The sequence below is a fragment of the Oncorhynchus masou genome, chromosome 21 (genome assembly GCF_036934945.1).
Source record: "Oncorhynchus masou masou isolate Uvic2021 chromosome 21, UVic_Omas_1.1, whole genome shotgun sequence".
NCBI classification, from domain to species: Eukaryota; Metazoa; Chordata; class Actinopteri; order Salmoniformes; family Salmonidae; genus Oncorhynchus; species Oncorhynchus masou.
This window is the reverse complement of record NC_088232.1, coordinates 17,980,388-18,003,048: the sequence shown is the minus strand read 5'-3', so window position 1 is coordinate 18,003,048 and position 22,661 is coordinate 17,980,388. Positions and strand designations below refer to the sequence as shown.

Here is a 22,661-nt window from a genome sequence, read left to right as displayed (position 1 = left end):
TGTGTCTTTTATTCAAAATGGCTGATTCAGTGCTATTGACTTGACAGTATGTGGATCTGACTTTGGATATGACATAAACTCATGTCAAATCCAATTTCAACGGGCAAAAATATATATGATGCATCTCAAATGAATACATTTTGATCATTTAAATAAATCATTCATATCATACAGGTGCCTGTCCTGAGCAGAGTCCTCGGGATGAGCAGATGTACGTTTCGTTCACAGGAGAGCCTCGGGGCCAGTGGACCTCTGAGAGAAAGCTGAGCGGGATGTGACAGACCCAGAGGTATCTCGGTCATGGAGCTGTAGGAGATGGTGGTTCTGGCAGTGGGTAGGACAGGGCCAGGACAGGGCCAGGGAGTGGTGGTGGAGGTCATGGTGGGGGTGAAGCAGGCTCTCCAGAGATTTGATGATCTCATAGTTTGGAAGGGCCAGGGCTGAGACATCCAGACCTAACATCTGAGAGACCACCATACGGAAGTCTACCAACTGAAACAACAAAGTAAACATATCGCCAGTCAGGTTTCGGATGGTCTTTTTCTGTACTCCTCAATCAAATGATATTATGTGTGTGTGCGTGCGTGCGTGAGTACATGCATGTGCATGTTAATACGACTATGTATCCATCCATCCATCCTCCCCACCTCTCTCTCTCTGTCAGTGAGCTGAGCCAGGGTCTGTCTAAGGCTGGTCAACTGCTGCTGGGCCTCCCTGGCCAGATGCTCCTGGCTCTGTAGGTCTGTCCTGGCTGTGCTGAACTTCTTCTCCACCTTGGCCTTGCCTTTCTCCATGTCCTCCAGTCTCTTACTCTGCTCCGCATTGGTCTGACTCTGCTCCAGGACTTTGAGCTTCGACACATCATTCCAAATTGGACATGAATGTATTTTGATCATGTTACTTAACAACAACATAACATTAGAAAGTATAGTATTTAAACAATTATTCCCAATTTACATATAAGACAGTGCTTAGGGGTTTTAATAACCAACTTTTATTCAAACTCAATATGCAATCTTGTAGCTACAGGAAGTTGCCAGGAAATGAAGTTATATGACTCTGCCTCTAGAGGATGTGTGGGCCTGAGCTGTCCTGCCCTCTACCTTCAGCTCGTTGGTGTGTGACAGCTGGGCCTTGAGCTCTGTGATGGAGATCTTACTGGATCCTAGTTCCTCCTGTAGTCGCTCCACCTTCTTCTTTAGGATAGAATAGATACTTAAGATAGAATAGATTCTTTAGATACAGTAGAATACATACTTTATCGTCAGTTTAGTAAGAAACAGAAATGTGGCTTCTGTCTATCTTAACCTCGCCCCTGGATGTGGAGCTTTAGGGGTTCAGTTTTAGGGGGGAAGTGCCATGCTAAAGGGCACAATGGCAGGAGCTAGTACCTGGGATCACAGACCAGCAGCCCTTCAGTTGCCGGTTCAGTTTCCACTTTTTACGCCCGTGCCTGGGGCTTGAACCAGCAACCTTCTGGCTACTAGCCCACCCCTCTAACCTCTAGGCTACCTGCAACTTCCGGGCGGTCACATTGGCGTCGTCTCGCTGCATGGCCAGGGCTGAGCGACTTCTCTTTTCCTCCTCTAGCTCAGACACCTTCCTCCTCAACAGCTCCATGTGGAGCTCCTTACTCTCCAACCGCTCCTTCTGGATCTTCAACTGCAGGTAACATGGTAAACAGGTGTTTAAGCACAACATACAATGATACTAGTAGATGGAACAGTAATGATAGTAACTAGATTGACATAAATGTTGGCGTGCGATCCATTAAATACTGTACATTGTGGAATGCGGATCATACAAAAATACCAGTGTGCTTGAGTTTTGTTTTATACAATGATGTAAGGTGTGCAAACAACCCTCTGACTATAAACAAATGATATGTACACTCCTAAGTTGTTGGTTCAGTAGCTACTAGTTTCATTTTGTGTACCTTTCGCTGTTGGTTGTGGGCCAGGGTCTTGCTCTCCACCAAAGCCGTCCCTTCTAGTTTGACAAGTTGCTCTGCCCGAGACAGAATGAGCTGAAGCCTCATGTCATAGCCCAGGTCAGTGGCGATACCGTCTACTTTCATCCTCTCTGACAACTGTTCCAGGAACTGCTCATACTGCATGGGAAAACACAAGGCCCATATTTACATAGTGTCTCGGAGTTGGAGTGCTGCAATTTAGCCTTTTAAATAATATATGCCATTTAGTTGACGCTTTTATCCAAAGAGACTTAGTCATACATGCATACATTTTAGGTACAGGTGGTCATAACGAATAAGAGTTCTTAGATGCCTGTTCTTAGATGAGTACTCCTACTCTGGGGACACTTTGTGAATACAGGCCAAGGCAGTAATATCTCTGCTATTCTAGAAACATCCAAATCCATTTACAGTAAATGTACCATTATGATTTTAGTACGAGGATGGTCGTGGTCCTGGTCCTATTAAGGTCCCTTTCCAGATGTGGTAATACAAAAAGGAAAGCTCCCACACATAGTATGCTGCTCCCGTGCTCTATTACCGCACTCTATAAACTGAGTTTATGAGGCACTTTTGCCTTTGCCCATTCACTCTTTGAATGGCACACATACACAATCCATGTCTCCATTGCCTCAAGGACTTCAAAATCTCTCTTTAACCTGTCTCCTCCCCTTCATCTACACTGATTTGCTTTGAATTATTAGGCTCCCCATTAGCATCAGCTAGTCTTAGTGACGGGGTCCGACACACAACGAAAAAGGCTTTACCAAAAAAAAGACTTTAGAATTGACATCCGTTTCTAAACATTAACATGTAGTGTGTGTGTGCATCTATCAGTTAACACACGTCAGTACATACACACAACAAGAAGGTCACATGGGGGGGAGGTGTTGTGCCGTGAAGTGTCGCTTTATTAGTTGTTGTTTTTTAAACCAGGTTTGCTGAGTTCCATCCACTTATGGCTCTGTATAATACTGTATGTTTCCTTGAATTTGTTCTGGACCCGGGGACTGATTTGAAGTGGATTTAACTAATGACATCAATAAGGGATCATAGCTTTCACCTGGATTCACCTGGTCAGTCTATGTCATGGAAAGAGCAGGTGTTCCTAATTGTTTCGTACACCCAGTGTACGTTTTACGTTTACATTTTCGTCTTTTAGCAGACGCTTTTATCCAGAGCATCTTACAGTTAGTGCATTCATCTTAAGATAGCTAGGTGGGACAACCACATCGCAGTTATAGTAAGTCAATTTTTCCTCAATAAAGTAGCTATCAGAAAAGCCAATGCTAGTAGGAAAAAGGAGTTGGTTCACGAAAGGCAAGGGTGTAGTTGTTTAGATATTTTTTGAGGAGGGGGATTGGGTGCTGTGGGATTATTTACTATAGCGTACTAAAGCATGGAGGTATCAGGTATCAACAGTGTTATTTCCTACCGTAGTTATATGTTCTATATACTGTGTCTAACATTAGTTACAAAGACTGTTATAATTTTTTGGGGAGGGGGGGGCAGCACCAGTGGAGAAATGTGTGATGTTCACCTACTGCACACTCTACATGGTTGCCAGTGTGCTCACTCACAAGCTGTCTGTCATGACTCAGCCCATCTCGGTGCACGTCTGAAGTCATCAGCTCAGCTTCCAAACCCTGCAGCCTGTCGCTAAGGTCTGTGACCTGTTGCTCAGCCAGCTGGGCTCTCTGCAGGGCACTGTGGTGGAGCTCTGTCTGCCTGGACACATCCTCACGGCCCTGGGACAGCCTCCTTTCCATCTCCTCCGTGATCTAACAGGAAATATTGGCGGCTACAACTTAAAAACAAAACTACTGATAAAGAATAACTACTCAAGGTTATTGCAATGCGCAACCACTTTAGGCTATCGTTCAAACATTGTATCTTCAGGTATAAAATGATTGAAAATCCTGATTGATTATCAGTATATTATATTCTTGCCTATTGAAACTGTCACATGATGTAATAACAATGTAGCAGTATAAGAAAAGAAAAACCCCTGCTTACCGCTTTCATACGTTCCTGCCTGGTGCAGAGGTCCCCGAGTCTCTGTAGTATTTCCTCCTCGGTTGCCATGGAGAGACCCAGCTGTAGAAGGGCCCCTACCTCCCCCAGGAGGGCCTGCAGTCTCCCCTGTGAATGGGGTCTCAAAATTTCTAGAATCCTTCAAACTGGATTTCTGGGAAAACCTGGGAATATTGCAATCCTACCTTTGTAGCCTGGTTTTTCCCCTGGCTGGTCTGGAGTTTCCCTTCCAGCTCCTGGATCTGCCTCTCCAGGCACCCTGCCTCTTGCTTGGCTGCCTCAACCACACGTTGATTGGCCTCCAGCCTCTCTGCTAGACTCTGGTTCTCCATATCTGTGCTCCTCTTGGTCAGCAAGGCACTATCTAAATCCTGGAAGACAAATTTTGATAAGGAAATGCAAAATTGCAACAAATAACCATTTACTGTACATAATGCATGTATAAAGATTTAACATATTAATTTATGCTTATACACAACAAAGATGACAGTAGTACACTACTGAGACAAGCCAATTCCAGGCTGTACTGCCCTGGAAAATATATATCAGAGCCAGCAAAGTACAGCTCGTATCAGCACAAAGTGAAAAGCGTATGTGTTTTAAAAGGATGCACATATGGATACATACTAGTCTGAGCAGATCGAGAGCCTCTGCACTGCCTGCTGTGTTCCTCCTCTCCCGGGCCACCTCTGCCACCAGTCTCATCACCGTCTCTCTGCTGGCTTTACACTCTACCTCGTAGGACCTCACACTCTCCTCCAACACAGAGACCCTCATCCTCAGTCTGTCCCTCTCAAGGCAGGGCTCCACCTGGGGACACATTAAGCAGGGCACAATGTTGTGGAACAAGTTAAATATGTTATGTTAGTAGTCTCCGAGTGGCGCAGCGGTCTAAGGCACTGCATCACAGTGCTTGAGGCATCACTACAGACCCTGGTTCGATCCCAGGCTGTAACACAACTGGCCATGACCGTGAGACCCATAGGGCGGCGCACAATTGGCCCAGCTTCATCAGGGTTAGAATAAGGTTTGGCCGGGGTGCTTTACGTGGCTCATCACACTCTAGCGACTCCTTGTGGCAAGCCGGGTGCCTGCAGGCTGACTTTGGTTGTCAGTTGAACTCTGTTTCTTCCGACATATTGGTGCAGCTGGATTCCGGGTTGGGCGGGTGTTAAGGGACACAGTTTGGCGGGTCATGTTTCGGAGGAAACTTCACCTCTCCCAAAGCCTTTTGGGGAGTTGCAGCGATGAGACAAGATCGCAAATGAATATCATGAAATTAGAGAGAAAAGGTGGGTAAATTAAAAAAATATATATAACAATATGTTAGGTTATGTTAAAGGACAACTTTACAACCTAATTTTCATTACCTGTGTATATGTGAAAACTGGCAAATTACGTTTTTTTTATTTAAAAGAAATATAAAGTAAAAAAGTTATACCAGATGACATCGTTTTTTTTAACAACAGTGATTTTCAAACACTGCGATTTGCGGTGACGTTTGCAGCAAAAAAAAAGTCCTTTAAGTGTAGAACAAACATGCTTCCCTGACATGTAGAAGGTCAGCTCTATTCATGACATTTCTATTTTACCTTATCCAGTTGTCTGCCTTCTGTTGCGGTATCAATACTTTCCATTTTATTTATCTGTGTTAACTGTAGGTCGCCTTATAAATAGAATAGATATAGGTGAGAGTTTTGGGTTGGGATTTCAACCAAGTGCTATACAGTGCTGTTTCCAGGAGTCTCCAGGCAACAGAAAACATTGTCTCTCGTTTCACCACAGAGGGTACTGTTGTTCAGGATCCCTTGCTTCAGGATGACACTACGACGCGTCACTGCAACCAGAAAATACGGTAGCTGTTCAAATGAAACTTTATGCACAACAAGCATGCGTTCAAACCTCAAACTGTTTTGCGGATCTAGTGTGACTTAACGTAGATACTGTAGTTATTTTAAGATGACAGCCATTGAAACATATTCTTGTTTGCAAAGCCTGATTTGGTGAGTTATTTTCTTTAGGTTAGCTTCTTTAGGTTAGCTAACGTTAACGTTACATCAAAGATATTTATAACTAAAGCCCCTTCTGTCTGGTTACATCCTCATTCATTTGAAGCTCGCTATTTAGCTATAGTACCTTGCACGTGCTAGTGCACGAACCTGAGCTACATCATGGAAGGTTTGATTTGGGATAGTGATACTCTCGTGCTTTATTGTGAGGTTCATGAACAGCCACAATATAGTGACCTCTGACCATAGCTAATGTTGCCCAGAACGTTTATTGTAATCTATCTAGCTAGCTATTGCATGCATTCCCATTCAATGCCATTCACCCAAGGTCAATCTTCCTGCCCTGCAGTATAGCTAGCCATATTAATGTACAGTACATTGCCAAAATGCATTTCTATATGTGAAGGTTTTATAATGGGGTCATTTTGAATATAATAAAACCCATAGTTGTTCCCATCATTATTCAATATTTCACATTTATTGATTTACCTAGGCAGAATGCTTATGTTTTCTCTTCTCTTTGCATTTCTGTGTACAGTCCCTCCATGCAGAAAACATGCTCCGGACACTGTTGTGCCGTCTGAGGATACAGCAGCCTTTGAGGAGTAGAACTGTATAGAACTGTATAGAATACAGTTCCTAGAACTGTATTCTATCTATATGTTCATCATAGGACCTGTCATTCAAACACACACACACTCCCAACAGCATCAGAGGACTATCAGAGGAGACAGGAAGCGAGAAGTTTCCTAATGTGTCACCATGTTTCAGCACCGGTGTTGTGTCACTATCAGCAATCATTGGTCATTCCACCTCCACCAGACAGTTGGGTGTCAGTATACAGAGGAGGCTCTATTCAACGGCCCCTATTAAACCAGTGACCATGCCTGGAAGTGGGAAGAAACTTCCTAAAGGCCCTAGGGCCAAAAAACCATCCAGAACCAATCAGCTGACCCCAAAGGAGGACAAGGTGATGCCGTCCACCAATCAGATTAGAGGACTGGGAAATGCCTAATGGATGTATCTATTTTATTTATTTAACCTTTGTGTTTTTTGTAATAAAAAAAATTCCCTAGGGTTATTCAACAATCAAAATGATTTGTAGATCAATGACTGTCAACACAGTTACATGCTTGGTTCGCATCAGTTGTCACAAGTATGAGGTCTTGTCGGGAAGGTAGAAAGAATTGTGAATGTGCGATTCGTCACTTTTGAATCGATTTTCTGACCGATGCATGCTACATTTGGATGGTTTGTGGTCCGTGGACCGACGCAGTCCTATTTTAAACATTTAAATAAGGAACTGATGCGTATCGGTGAGTCATTACATCCCCATCATTAATATGCATGTTTTTTGGGGCTTTATATGCTTGTGTTTATATTTTGAGTTGAAACTTTAAATTGCCTATATGTATTGATTCACTGGACGTATTTATATATTTGCAGACATACATTTCGGTGTATTTCTTCATTCTGGCAAACTGTAATAATTCAACCAAACAATCCAATATCTCATCAACCCAGTGACTTGTCTGGAAGAAGCTGAGCCTATTGCCTGGCACTGCAGGTCATTTAGAAGATGCTAATTGTCTGTGGTCTTGCCATGTCAAATGTTATTCACATTCATATGAGCCATGAATATCTAGAGCACATACTTTTGGTGACAGCTGTCATCTCCTTTTAGAATTTTTTTTGTGTTTGATTTTATAAGATAAAGTAGACTGAACTAACTTGCGCATTGTCATCACGTCTTGCTGTATTTAGTATAGGTAGAAGCATAGTGACAGAACCTTAACTCATCTGTAAGAAAGGCCCCTAGAGGGTCAGAGTGGTCCTTCAAGCCGGATGTAAATAGTTTTCATTTATTTCATTCACAGCTTTGAAATATAAATGTGTTCATGCAACTATTTTATGTTTTGCATTTAGTTATTAGTTAATATTACATTTGAAGACAAAGAGGAATATATATATATATATATATATATATATATATATATATATATATATATACTGAGTGTACAAAACATTAGGAACACCTTAATATTGAGTTGCACCCCCTTTTGCCCTCAGAACAGCCTCAATTCGTCAGGGCAAGGACTCGACAAGGTGTCAAGGCAAGGCATCCCACAGGGATGCTGGACCATGTTAACTCCAAAGCTTCCCACAGTTGTTTCAAGTTGGCTAGATGTCCTTTGGGTGGTGGAGCATTCTTGATACACATGGGAAACTTGAGCGTGAAAAACCCAGCAGCGTTGCAGTTCTTGACACGCATTTAAACCGGTGCACCTGGCACCTACTACTATACCCCGTTCAAAGGCACTTAAAGCTGCATTATGTCACTTTTTTCACTACCTGGCCAAATTCATATAGAAATGTGTGTTATAGATCTGTCATTGTCATTGAAAGAAAGTCGAAGAAGTGGTAGATCTGTTATGTGCACTATTTCTCTGCCTCCCATTCTTAAGTTTAGTTTTTTGTCTTTTACTTTCCGTTTTGTACACCAGCTTCAAACAGCTGAAAATACAATGTTTGATTATGGAAAATATATTTTAGATGGTACAATGATTCTCTACACTATACTTGCTTGTTTTGTCCCATAAACTTACATTAAGCGAACTATTAGAATTTTATCAAGCAGGAAATGGCAGAGCGATTTCTGCCATAGCATCTTTAAATATTTTGTCCATGTCTCAATTGTCTCAAGGCTTAAAAATCCTTCTTAACCCCCCCCCCCCCACTCTGCCCATCTACACTGAATTTGAAGTGGACCTAACAAATGACATCAATAAAGGGTCATAGACTGACTAGGTGAATCCAGGTGAAAGCTATGTCATGTTCTTAATGTTTTGTATACTCCGTGTATATTCACATGCAAAAAAAAATGAATACACAAATATAGTTCTGTTGATAAGTTTGTCTGTGACCGATACATCACGTAACTCATGATAAAATACACATTTTGTATTAGTATTTTGGTCTGTGTCAACTAACCATTGCAGTGCATAGTTTGAAAACTTGGCAATTCAACTATAATTCTGAGATAATGAAGATGGATGGCAATATTCATAGGAATGATGATAAATGTGATACAAATTCTAGTCACTACACATGACTAGAGCAAATGTTGTATTACTGTTATGTGCTGAGTTGAGCAAACATTTAGTGTCTGACAGAAGACACAGTAACAACGCGAACAAATCTACATACCTGTATATCTAATCACAGTTTGTATTTGCATTGTTTTGGTGAGCAGTGGGGTACGTATGTCCTGTGTTGAATGTAAGTGTTGTTATGTTGATAAATGGAAGGCTTCTGTTCAACCCACAAATTACATTAACGCTAAATAAAACTAAACTCAGATAAATATACGCTGTAGAAGGACAAACAGGACAAACATTTTAACATAAATATTATATAATATACATTATTGTACCTCCAAGTTCTGATAAGATGACATGGTTCCTTGAAAAGGAACACAAATTGTATTTAAATAAGTAGAAGTAATTTACACATACAGTTAAACTTTGATATAATAACATTGAAACTAACATTAATGTATTCAACGATCCGAAGAATGTCTCCATTAGCTCCGTTGTGGTGGGTCATCCTTCATGTGCGGACTTCTATCTTCTCTTTCAGGTTGTTCTTTGGTAGTCCAGCACTCCTTTAGCTCGTTAAACCTAAGAGAAGAAAGTTCAAGAAGACAAGTTCAGGAGACATTATATTTGTGTACTTCTTCAAGTACTTAAATACAAAGTAGAATAACAAGAAATGTAAAGGACTGACTTACCAGTTCATGATACGTCAGTTTGGTGGAATGGCTGCAGTCTTATTAGGTATCACCTCCGGACAGAAAGCTTTGAGGCTCAAGTGCAATATCAAATATATCTCCACTGTCCTGCAGCATCTTCTCTACTCTATCTGTTTTTTTGCTTAGTAGAACCTCCAAGATATTGGATTTTACTGTGCCAATATCTTCCTCAGCATCCAGCCACAGTTCTAGGTCATTCTCTTCCTCTATCTGTGGGTTAGACCCTACTGCATTGGTCATTACCTGTTCTGTTTCAGGGTTTAGGGTGTACAGCACTGTTGCAGGTGGGGTATGCAGTGGCACATGAGGTGCAGTGGCACTGGTTTGCTCAATTTGACTGACTTCACAAAGTTGAGCACTTTCTATTGATTCTGTTAGAAGGCTGTCAGTATTCTCTGCAACTTCTGCAGTAGTACTTGGAGGTGGCCAAATAGCACGCGGTGGTGACTCTAATCCCGCGGACACAACTCCAGTATCTCTGGGTTTAATGTGGAGATGGATATGGACATGGGATTCAATAGATAGTCTCTTTTCAAATGACTCCACTGATTCCTTTGCTGATTCTACTACCATTCCCACTAGTTCCTTCTCATTCCCGCTAGTAGAGTCTGAAACATCAATGGCTTGATCTACTTCAGAATAAATCATGAATTCAGCCTCTGTTCCAAAAACATCTTGCACATCTGCCTGTGAACAAGACTCTGCAAATGTAGTGGGAACTGTGTCGTCAGGTATGCTGTTGAATTCAGAAGTGGGCTCTACAAATGCCTCAGGAGTTTTTCTATCCTCACATACTGTATCAACTTCGAGAGAAATCGAGGGCTCCGTTTCTTTTTCTGAAGGTTCTTGTGCATTTCCCTGAGTATTAAGATCGAAGTAGTTTTCAAATAAATGAATTGTCTTTTGCACCTGTGCAGTTACATGTGGATGTCCTTGACTCTCTATAACTGCGACCACTGGTGTATTCTCTGGTGATTTCGAAACTTCTGCTTCACTCGATAATTCAACTTCAGCCTTTTCACTTGATTGTGGTACAACATTGGGGTCTTCTGATGAGTTCTGCTGCACATGTTGGACAATTTCCTGAGTTATAATACTGCTGGCCTCTTCAAACATGTCGTCCTCAATCTTCTCAGTGGCATTCTCACCCTCTCCTTCGTCCTCCATTTTGTCACAAACTTCTATGACCTCTTTAATATCGGTTGAGGAAACCACCTCAAGTGCTGTCTCCACAATAGCTTCAGCTGAACCCTTCTCAGCATTTGCATCTGTTACTTGTACCTGGATCTCATGACCCTTGACATCAGTTAAGACAACCTCAAGAACTGTATCAACAATTGTTTCAGCTGATTCAATCTCTACATCCAACCCTTTTAATTGGATCTCATGATCAATGACATTGGTTGAGTCCATTTCAAGCCCTTGATCAACAATTACTTGAGCAGACTTTAACGCTGCATCCGCCACTTGTACTATAATCTCGTGATCATCAGTTGAGCCCACCTCACGGGTTGTCTTAACATTTGCTTCATCTGATTCAATCTCAGTGTTCACCTGTTGTAATAGAATATTGTGATCATTTGCATCAGATGAGCCCACTTCAAGCACTATCTCAACAATTTCTTCAGCTGACTTTAGCTCTGCATCCGTCACTTGTACTTGGATCACATGGCCATCAACAAACTGTGCTGAAGGCACATTCTTCATCACAACCATGTCCTCTACCTTTAGTGTCTGAACCATAGCAGAGCATATGAGTGGTCTTAGAGCACCCAAAGGATCTTTCTTCTCCGGGGATTCTACTTCAGGTGCCACTACAGCAATCAAAGTTTTCAGAACGTCCTTTCCTTCAACCTGAGCTTCTTCTGAATTAACGGTGGTGACAAGTACTGGCCTTGCTTCTTCAAGTGGTCTTAGAGAACCCACATGATCCCTTTTCTCTGGGGATTCTACTTCAGGTGTCACTATGGCAATCAAACATTCCAGAACGTCAGATGGTTCCGACGTTGAAACGTCATGCATTGCAGCTGTGACATCTTGAACCTCACATGTGATTGTTTCTAGAACTGGTGCATTGTCATTGTCTGCAGCATCCTCCGCAACATCCAGGAATTCCGCTTTCTCTTCTTCAAGAGTGAACTCCGTGAGAGGTTGTATGGAGATAAGTTTGTCTGTGACTGATACATCCAGACTCTCTGTATCAGGCTGTGGAGTTTCTTCTGCTACCACCTTTTCGTCAACCTGAGCTACACCTTCTTCTGAATTAATGTAGGATACAAGTTCTGGTCTTGCCTCTTCTAACTCATTTACCAATTCTGTTTGTGGGTCCTTTTCAGTTTCTATGCACATGATTGTAATTGATTCATCTTCAGCTTTGTGTAAATCATCTGTAGTGATTCTTGCAGCATCAGACTCTTCAGTGTCCTCAGGTGCCAACTCTGTGCGTACTACCTCAGTGACCTCAGATGGACACTCTACCATAGGAGTCACTGGGCTTTTATCAACAAGATCAATTTGTTGAGACTCTTCACCTGTGCGGATTTCAACTGCATCTGATTTTTCATGAGCTATCAAAACTGTTGCTTCCTTCTCTTTTGGTGTGTGTAATATTTGTGGAGAAACTGAAATAGCTTCCAGATGTGGGCCTTTTCTATTTACCAATGAGAGAGTTTGGGTTCTGCTAATGGTATCAACAGTCTCATGCAGAAGTAACTCTGTATCCTTTAACTCGTATTCTATTGGGACAGGTGTTGTGCTGCCTGATGTTTTGGGAGACTCATCTGTCAGCTGTGACACTGCTGAAACCATTTCTGTTGTTTCTTCATCTAGAGGTTCTGGGGCAGTGACTGCTTCAGATGTCAACTCTATTAGGTCCTCGGCTATGGTATCGTCTTGAGTGGCTTCTTCAGGAGTAGACACTTCTTCAGGTATATCACTGAGTTGCTGATGTTTACTTATGAATTCCGTAAGGTCCTCAAAGTTTTCCATAGCAGTGGGGAATGTTGATGGGAACAAATGTTCTACAGTATATTTGGCTTGAGCCTTCTCTGCTTCAGTGGGCAGGGTGTCTTTGGGTATGGTCGATTCGGTGAAAGTGCTAGAGATGTCTGGCTGGGTTTCTTCTTCTGTTATGTGTAATAGAGTTTCTATAACAGCCTCAGTTGATATGTTGTGTTTCTCTCCTAGCTCTTCTGCATCAAACTCTGACATGGGGACCACTGCTGGCGTTTCAGAGTCCTCCTCATCGTCCGATCCAACACCCATATCTGCCTTGTCAGAAGAGATTGGTTCCTGCTTTTCTCCATGCTTTCCCTTTTTGCGTCCAGGGAGGAGTTTCTTTAGAGAAAAAGAAGACTTCTCTTTGGTGATTTCGATGCCAGATTGCATCTGCTCTGGTGAGTTAACTTTGACGGCCTCCTCGGTTTTTGCCTTTGTTTTTGAGGTGATCAGCTTTTTAAGGTATTTCCATGTAGACACCCCTTCACTCCCAGAGGGACTTCCAACTTGCTCAGGGGAAGAGGTAAAATGTTCATAACCTCTCTCTTGAGAACTGTCCAATGGCGGCGCTGCAGTGTTTCCTGGTTCACTTAGTATTTTACCTTCATTCATGGGTGCTTGCTCCTCTGAGTCCGATGTTTTTCTGCCCCTCCTCTTTGCAGATCCACATAGGAAAGCCTCCCAAGACACAGATATATCAACCTTTTTTTGGGGCTCTTCTGTGATATGTTCTAGTACCTGTTCCCCTTCACTTTGCTTTGGCTCCTCATGTAAGCCTACAAGTGCTGACTCATCCTCACTCTCAGAGGATCTTTTGAGATGTCTTTTGGGCGTCATTCGTTTTTTGAAGGAAGTCCAGGTACCATCCTTCTTCCTTTCACTGTCAGAGGTTACATCATCTGATTCGTGGCTCAACCCAGCCTGAGCAGACACATTTACCTGCTCTGCTGATAATTCTTCTGGCAGAGAGGCAGTACTTTCTCCTTTCTGGTACTCCGCTGAATCTGTGGATGACAGTAGATCCTCAGCTACATGCTCACCAGATCCAGTCAACTTGTCTGGTTTACTACCTCTCCGCTTCCTAGTAAGCTTCTTCAAACCAGCCCCAGACAAGAGCTTCCTCAGTGGACTTCCTTGATTTCTAGCTTTCTCTTGTGAGCTAAGAAGTTCAGCTTCATTTGAGATAACTGTGTGGAATCCCCAAGAAGAAGACTGCTTGTCAATAATATCCTGGACTGGACTTCCTTGGGTTTTAGCTTTCTCTTGAGAGTTAAGACGTTTAGCCTCATTTGAGGTAACTGTCAGTAATACCACAGGAGCTGGCTCCTCTTCAGGAACATCCTCTGTGACTGTGACAAATCCCCAAGAATGAGACTGCTCTTCAAGACTTTCCTGTGTTTTAACTTTGTTTTGAGAGCTCAGAAGTTTGGCTTCATTTGTTTCAACTTTATTTGTTATAACAGTTATGAAACTCCAAGGACACAGGTCTTCAAGAATATCTGAACTAAGAAGTTCAGCTTCATTTGAGATAATTGTCTGTAATATATTAGTAGCTGTCTGCTCTTCAAGAACATCCTCTCTGTTTCCACTACTTTTTGGGACATTACTCTTAATGAGTTTGGGGACATTGGATGCCTCAGCCATTAGGGAATCTGTTACTCCGGCTAACATTGTGGCTGCAATTTCAAATTGAAGTTCTTTCTCATTTTGTTCCCCCTCAACACCTGGACTGATCTCCTCTTTTGTTTGTTCTTGTTCAAGTCCAGCTTCCTCTGCTGTGTTTATGTCCTCCTGTTTTTCAATGCTTTGCAGGTCCTGTTCCTTCTCAACGTTCGCATATTCGGGCGTTTCCTCTTCTATAAACTTTTTCTTTTTCTTTAAACCGGCAAAGATTCCAGTAGTGAAAAACTTCTTAATTGGGGATATAATTTGTTCTTCAACATCCAGAATGGTTGGTGCTGGTGCCTCTGTCTCTTCGGTTGGGAAGACTTCCTCCTCTACTTTCTCCTTGACTTTGTCCTTAGATTTCTCAATGACTTCTTCCTTTGGTTCCTCTTTGGGTTCATCCTTGGGTTCGGTCTTGGGTTCTTCCGTAGGTTCTTCCTTGACTTCATCCTTAGGTTCCACCTTGTATTCTTTTGTGGGTTCTTGATTAACCTGCTTGTGTATTTTTCCTGTTAGGAAAAAATGTTTCAATGGAGACATTTCGTAAACTACCGGAACCAGTGGGGCTGGTGCCTCTGCCTCTCTCTCTACTTTTGCCACTTCTTCAGGTGTGACTTCCTCCTTAGGTTCTATCATTTCTGTGGTATGTTCCTTTGTGGTTTTATAGAGAAAATGTCACAAATGTGAGGTCTGTCATCATATGGCAAGAGGTACAATCATCAGCAGGTTCCTCTGTTGTGTCATCAACAACCTCATTCGGTGCATCGTCGATATGCGCTTCTTCTAGTGTAGAAGCTCTTTTTGTGTATCATCAGTAGGCTCATCTGGTATATCATCAGCATGCTCTTTTAGTATTTTGTCAACCAGTTTTTCTAGTGTATCATCTATAAGCACTTTTAGTGTATCGCCAACAGACTCTTTTGGTGTATCACCAACAATTTATTTTATTGTATTGTATCAGTCAGATCTGCTCTGCTCGGTATTCTCCTCAGCATTATCTATAGTGGTCTATTTTGTGTCCTTGATATCCTCAGGAGTTCTTGCTTCGCCATCTACTTTCTTAGGGCTCACTTCTTCTTGTGTTGTGTCAGTCTTTTTTCAATGTAAATTTTAAACCAATTGAACTGAAGAATTTTTTAAAATGTTAATTGACTTAATTTAATTTAACTTCTGTTTCAGTCTCATTTGTTGATGCCTCATCGTCTGCATCTGGTGATTCCTTCCCATCATGTTTTCCAGAGGTGGTATCTTCTCTGTGAGAGTCTCTATCATCTCTTGAATGTCCTTATTCTGAGAAATGATAACTGAATTTGTCTCACCAACTGCAATGAAAAAACAAATATGCATTACCCAAAACTGTTAAATTGCCTGATTCATACAAATAACCTAGAATTATAAACTACAAATAAACTCTTTACAACCATATATATAGCTCAATGTGAAGTGTTCACCATGATCGTAACATTGTAAGAACTTGAGGAAACAACTGAACTCTTTTTCAAATAAACCAAAAGTAAATCCTTTCTCATACACACACAAATTAACTCTCGTCCACACTGTGATGACTCACCGTCTGCAACGACCCTGTCTTCACACAGTCCGCTGACCTCCTAAATCTTGCCCGCTGCTTTTTCACTCAGCCCGGAGATCTGTCCATTCTTTTGGAGTAACTAAAACGGAGAAGGGAACATTTTGAGATAATATATATATATATATACACATACATACAACATAACTTGACCTCTGGGGTGGGGTGGGGCGGGTACTAAACTAGCATATGGAATTATGGAATTGTTGTAAGATAACAAGGATCATTTAGCTATTTGATTTTTAATTTTAGGATCTCTTTCAGGTATCTTCTTTTTATTTATTTATATATATATATATACCTTTTTTTGAATAAAATATTTAATTTAGCCCATATAAATGCATTGAATAACACATTCATAAATGGCAAAAAAGACAGTAAAACAATTTATAATAATGAATAAGTGTTTTGAAGTGTCTGTCCTATATCTCGGAGATATATTTTTTTATATATATTTAAGCCCTTATATTTGTTGGCACAAAACTACCTACTTACTTTCATTTGTGTGTATGGGTTACCTTCAGACATGACACTAGTGGGGGTCATAGAGCAAAATGGAGAACACCATCAAGTTCGTGAGAGTAATAAGATAATAGTTTGTAGGCCAATTTTCAGGAATGTCTCATGGTCTGACAAACACAGCTGTAGCTCGGCCACCTTCCACTGCAGATGCGGAAGGCCAACATAGGCAGATGATATCTCCAGCTTAATTTCTTTATGGGAATGTTTGTATTATGTTAATTAGATTGACGCACGGATGTACCAATAGACACTTGTAAGGATTAAATACATGTAAATGCACTTTTTGTCAGAATCACATTTCCCTTTGGGAGAAAGGGTTACAGCTTTTAAGACTGCAATAGTAGTACTAGTGCATGAGTCATGTTATCCCGTAATGTTATTTATTGCTTTCAACTAATCAGGAACCAGGACGTCCTCTATGAAGTTATGATCCTATTTGCATGCAAAGAATCTGAGAATTTGCCACCTCAGATAAATAAGCTTGGAAGATTTGTAGAACTTGGGTTACTAAAAAGGAATCTCAGGCACAAATGATTAACAAGTAGTGTTTGTGCTGGGTTGAAATGTATTACAAGGAGACACAGATGATGCTCGTCATTCTGTGACTACTAGACAACAAAGAACAATGGAAAATGGGCCTCTGTCTCATCTTAAACATGTCAATGTTTTCACTGGTGAAAACATTGTTTATTGTTTTGTAGAATCTAAAGTGGTAAAATGTTAAGTTTTATCAATTAAAAAAAAAGCTTTCGCCTTATAACCGACGTCTCGAGTCATTACTCTGAAGATAGTTCATCTCTAATAACATTGCAAGAAAAATGCTGACCAAAAACACACAGCAAAGTACACGTCTTCATTTATTTCTATAATGTGATAATGTTCCAGGTTTCTACACAGTTTTTGGGACCTATATGCATGAGACAAGGTGCAAAATAAACATTGCACAATGGTTCCTCGTGTCATTACATCGCTTTTACGTTGTGACAAATTCTTGTGACTTTTAGTGACGGACTCAACAACCCACACGTACTTTCCCTGTTTTGATGTCTGTCCTAAATGGCAACAACTAAATAGGGTGCCAATTGGGTAGCATCCATGTAGAGACACTTGGCTCAGTTGGCTGGACCATAGCTGCTGCTGACTGATTCTATCCATCCCTGCTGTGGAGTGGTCCTTTAAAACAGCTCACTCACACACACACACACAGACACACACACACACAAACCCTCAGCAACAAAGCCATTGCAGTTGTTTCTTTTTAATCCCTTGAATATCTAAATTGGTGATCAAGTGGTAACATTTGGTAATAAATGATCATGAATAAGCTTTTAATGAATGAATCTAATCAATTTAATTCTATTATCTATTTATAAACAATGACAAAAAAAGTAATTATTTGTCAACATTTGTGAAGCCTTTGCAAGCATCTACACATGTTAAAAGCATGTATAATGGCTTAATCTGGAAAGTTATTATAATGTGTAACCTAAGTATTTATAATGAAGAATTTGAGTCCTCAGACACAGCTAACAGACTTACTGCTCACCCACAGCTGAGCTCATCGTGTCTTACAGTGCAAAGATAATCAATGCTTTATAAAGAGTGCAGACAAGGTGAAATTCTATCTCTCTCTTTCTCTCTCTCTCTAGGGTCACACACTTAATTTAGGGCTAGATTCAATCCGTATCGCCAAAGTTCAGCACTATAGCTCAGTTGAAATGTAAAGGTAATTACCGATTGAGCCGACTTATGCAGCGTTTACCGTGAATACAGTCAGCGTTTACCGTGAATACAGTCAGCGTTTACCGTGAATAGACTCAGCGTTTACCGTGAATGCAGTCAGCGTTTACCGTGAATGCAGTCTCCTCAAACGTGGCAACATTGTCTTTAAACTTCAATCGCACTATAGCGCTGAACTTGGGCTATACGGATTGAATCAAGCCCTTAGATACATCTATGAGTGGAAGGTCACCATTCCACTAGTAGCAGTTTCCACTGGTATTCTGGTATTCTATTCTATGGTCTCCAACAACTGAAAAGTCAAACATGGACCATGATAGTGCAAATAATGAATGGACCCTCCAATGACACAAGAAGATGGTATCTCTTTAAGGTTAGTCCCATTGAGGATGACATATTATTCTCAGGGAAGACCTGACAAAGAGGCAGCATAATAATAGCAACACACAATCAAAAGCCAAACATTGACTCGCAGAGAAGTGTCAAAAAGGACTAATTGAATATGAACAGTCAGGTCCCTTACAGAGCTGTAGATGTATTGCCCTTTGACCATGCCTATGAAATATGTAGCCTAATCTCACATGAAAGAATATTACAGTTTACTATAGAATACTGCAGTACTTACTATAGAATTTTGTAGTAAACTGTAGTATACTTAAGCAATAAGGCACAAGGTGTGATATATGGCCAATATACCACGGCTAAGGGTTGTTCTGCACGACTCAAAGCGGAGTGTCTGGATACAGCCCTGAGCCGTGGTATATTGGCCATATACCACAAACCCCCAAGGTACCTTATTGCAATTATAAACTGGTTAGCAACATAAATAGAGCAGTAAAAATAAATGTTTTGTCATACCCTTGGTACAGTATATGGTATATACCACAGCTGTCAGCCAATCAGCATTCAGGGCTCGAACCCCCCAGTTTATAATATACTACACACTGTAGTATCCCTCGATCATGTGTAGTACTTACTATAGCATTTTGTAGTATCCTGTAGAATGCTATAGTAAATAGGCCTTTTTACAGTTTTACAGTTTTTTGGGGGTCAAGTTTAGGGAGCTCCTTTAGCACCTCGGACCCAGTGACCGCCTGCAGGGAGAAACTTTGTAGCAGGGCAGGGAAAAAAAGAGGGAGGAGCATCGGGGCTAGTCGCATTAGAAGGGGTTCCCATTTCCCCTGAGGAAATGTTGGACGGGCTAAGAGGCATGGCTGAGTCAAATAGGAATCCTGACTTAATGAAGTGGTGATTAAAGAGCTCAGCCATGTGCTTCTTGTCAGTAACAACCACATCATCAACATTAAGGGACATGGGCAGCTGTGAGGAGGAGAGTTTATTGTCCAGATCTTTCACCATTTTCCAGAACTTCTTGGTGTTAGACACACAGAGAGCAAACTGCTCCTTAAAGTAACTAACTTTGGCCTTCCGGATAGCCTGAGTGCACTTATTTCTCATTTGCCTGAACGAGAGCCAGCCTGAGTATGCGTGTTCCGAGCCTGTCACCTAATGCAATTCTCGAGGTGGAGTAACTCGGCAAGATCACGGTCGAACCAGGGGCTGAACCTGTTTTGAATTCTTATTTTCGCTATGGGGATGTGTTTGTTAACAATACCAATGAAAATATTTTTTTAAATAAAGTCCAAGTGTCTTCAACAGGAGGGGGGGGGGGGGTCAAGCTGATTCTATACAATTTTACAGGGGCCAGTTCATGAAGGAAGGCTTGCTCATTAAAGTTTTTTAGCAAGCGTCTATGACAAATCAGGACAGGTCGTTTCACTGAGCAGCCATTATGAACACGGGCTGTAAACAGTGATCACTACGGTCAATACAGAAAACACCAGACTGATACCGATCAGGATTATTTGTGAGGATAACATCGAGGAGAGTAGCCTTTTCTGGGTGTTTGGAGTCATACCTTGTGGGATTGGTAGTACTCTGAGAAAAATGTAGGGAGTCCCATTGCTTTGAATTGAATTTATTTTGGGTAACAGACATATAACACAAAATGTTCAATGTGGACTCAGAGGATATCACTTGAAAGTATTAATTAAAACAATTGTTTCCAAAGTGGTTCTCGATGGTAAAAACAATAACACATATAATGCTTAAAAGACAAAATTAGGACTTGAGTCAGGTGGTTCAAACATGTACCAGTTTAGGTCACCTCGCAGGACAAATTCAGACTTAGCGTAAGGGGCCAGGAGAGAGCTTAGAGCAGGTAGGGTACAGGCCGATGCTGATGGAGGACGATAGCACCCAGCAACAGTCAACAAAGACCTATTTGAAAGTCTAATGCTTAAAACCAGCAAATCAAATTATTTGGGGACAGACTTGGTGGAGATAACCGAGCACCGAAGGTGATGCTTTGTAAAGCAAGTCAATAGGAATAAACCAAAGAATAGCCTGTATGTAGCAGGCCATAACTATGACTAAAAAGAGAACATCAAATCAAACTTTATTTGTCACATGCACCGAATACTAGAAGTGTAGACCTTTCCATGAAATGCTTACTTACAAGCCCTTAACCAACAGTGCAGTTCAAGAAGAGTTAAGAAAATATTTACAAAATAAACTAAAGTAAAAAAATAAAAGTAGCACAATAACATAACAATGACGAGGCTATATGCAGGGGGTACCAGTACCGAGTCAGTGTGCGGGATACAGGTTAGTTAATTAATTTGTACATGTAGGTAGGGATGAAGTGACGACGCATAGACAATAAACAGCGAGTAGCAGCAGCGTACAAACAAATGGGTAAGGGGGTCAATGCAATATTCCGGTGGCCATTTGACAGAGATATTGTATCATTTCCGATTGTAAAACGTCTTCTCATTTTAGTCATACATATGGCTAATATATATCCTGGAAAGATAATAGTTGGACAATTTCCAGTAGTGAAAATGTAACCCTTTGATTTTATACCTAGCCTATTTCCAGTGCCATTTAATTCATTTAAATACTTGGGAATGAAGTTGAATACTTTGTGAAGCAGTGAAAATAGATAATGTATCAAATGTATTGTTGTTAAATGGGGTCGGTATCTGGCACTAGTGCTCACTTCAATCAACTGAATGACCAACCTTATCTCTGCAGCCCGACAAAAACAACACTTCACAGACAGTTGAGAAACATCGTCTCTTATTGTGAGGCTTTAATTGGCCATATAAGCCTTTCACTTGAATGTCAGGAGACATACACAGGTTATTCTATTAACATCGTCGAATAAAAGCCTACCATTTGATAAGAAGACGTAATAAGATGCATGTATAATTACTGTAACAGTGTGGTGATTGTTTATGCACTCCTCTGTCCATATTTAAAACGTTCCCTAAATTTCACTTCAGCTATTTAAGGACAACATCCCCTTGATGATGCTGTAGATATAGAAATGTGTTTCCTGTTGGGTTAGTTATCAATACATCAATCTGCTATTTAGTTTTACCTTGGCATCAGGAGTCTCGCCATCCTGTAGGTTGTTCGCACTCTCCTCATCTGCTTTTGCTTCCTCGTCGTCGCACTTGCGGCTATCCTCCCGCTGCTGCGCAGATTCAGTCGACCCCATGAACAGAACTGTAGCGGCTCCCGGTCCTGTCCGGTACTGTGTGAACAGATACCGACTTCAATGGCACAGAATATCCCCCCCCAAAATGAAAACAGCAGCAAAAGCCATTGGGTATGGGAGCAGAAAAGGAGATAATTTGCGCACGCTACAGACGGCTATATCGGTCAGCTAATACAGGGCTAGTAAAGGCCCAGTGCACAACTTTTGGGATATTTATTTTTTCTTCATATAATAAAGAAAAAATAACTTTGGAGATATATATTTTTACTTCATATAATTTTAATGCATAAATCAAATTAGCATAATAAAAAAATCCCCATAACAATCTGTCAGTTTAAGCTAGTTATATCTGTTTTTTTTGCCTTGGATGCGTCTCATTCCAACGCATCCTACAATGTCGCACTTCCACATATGCGGTCAGAGCTAAAGTGGTGTTTGTCAGAACATGAGACATCAAGAAATTCGGTCTTCTCACAGTCATGTGTGGGGTTGCTTCTCAGCCAAGGGAGTGGGCTCACTCACAATTTTGCCTAAGAACACAGCCATGAATAAAGAATGGTACCAACACATCCTCCGAGAGCAACTTCTCCCAACCATCCAGGAACAGTTTGGTAACGAACAATGTCTTTTCCAGCATGATGGAGCAACTTGCCATAAGGCAAAAGTGACTCTTTGACTCTCTATGTCCCCTATCCTCCAGGCCGGCTCGGTCCTCCCCTCCCGCTCCGTGGCTCGACGACTCATTGCGAGCTCACAGA

At 41.3% G+C, this 22,661-nt stretch overlaps 1 protein-coding gene across 5 annotated transcripts; it reads right to left on the bottom strand.

Moving 5' to 3' along the window:
* Position 1: 1 nt before the first annotated feature.
* Positions 2-22,027, bottom strand: ccdc170 (coiled-coil domain containing 170). Of its 5 annotated transcripts, none has more exons than XM_064927667.1 (11): positions 9,806-9,895; positions 9,565-9,695; positions 4,634-4,816; positions 4,192-4,377; positions 3,989-4,114; positions 3,553-3,753; positions 1,937-2,110; positions 1,513-1,662; positions 1,104-1,193; positions 648-851; positions 3-492 (listed from the first exon to the last, which is right to left on the bottom strand). In XM_064927667.1, exons 2-11 carry the CDS (start codon positions 9,619-9,621, stop codon positions 223-225), a joined length of 1,641 nt encoding a protein of 546 aa, XP_064783739.1. In that variant the 5' UTR covers positions 9,622-9,695; positions 9,806-9,895; the 3' UTR covers positions 3-222. The 5 variants fall into 5 exon arrangements, with proteins under 5 accessions (XP_064783740.1, XP_064783739.1, XP_064783741.1 ...); XM_064927666.1 differs by having other exon boundaries at positions 4-492; positions 1,104-1,196; XM_064927668.1 differs by lacking the exons at positions 9,565-9,695; positions 9,806-9,895 and adding an exon at positions 5,599-5,832 and having other exon boundaries at positions 2-492; positions 1,104-1,196.
* Positions 22,028-22,661: the final 634 nt, after the last annotated feature.

Bases quoted from the DNA above. Each gene is read 5' to 3' on its own strand.
- ccdc170 (XM_064927665.1), bottom strand. From the start codon at position 15,124: ATGATAGAACCTAAGGAGGAAGTCACACCTGAAGAAGTGGCAAAAGTA.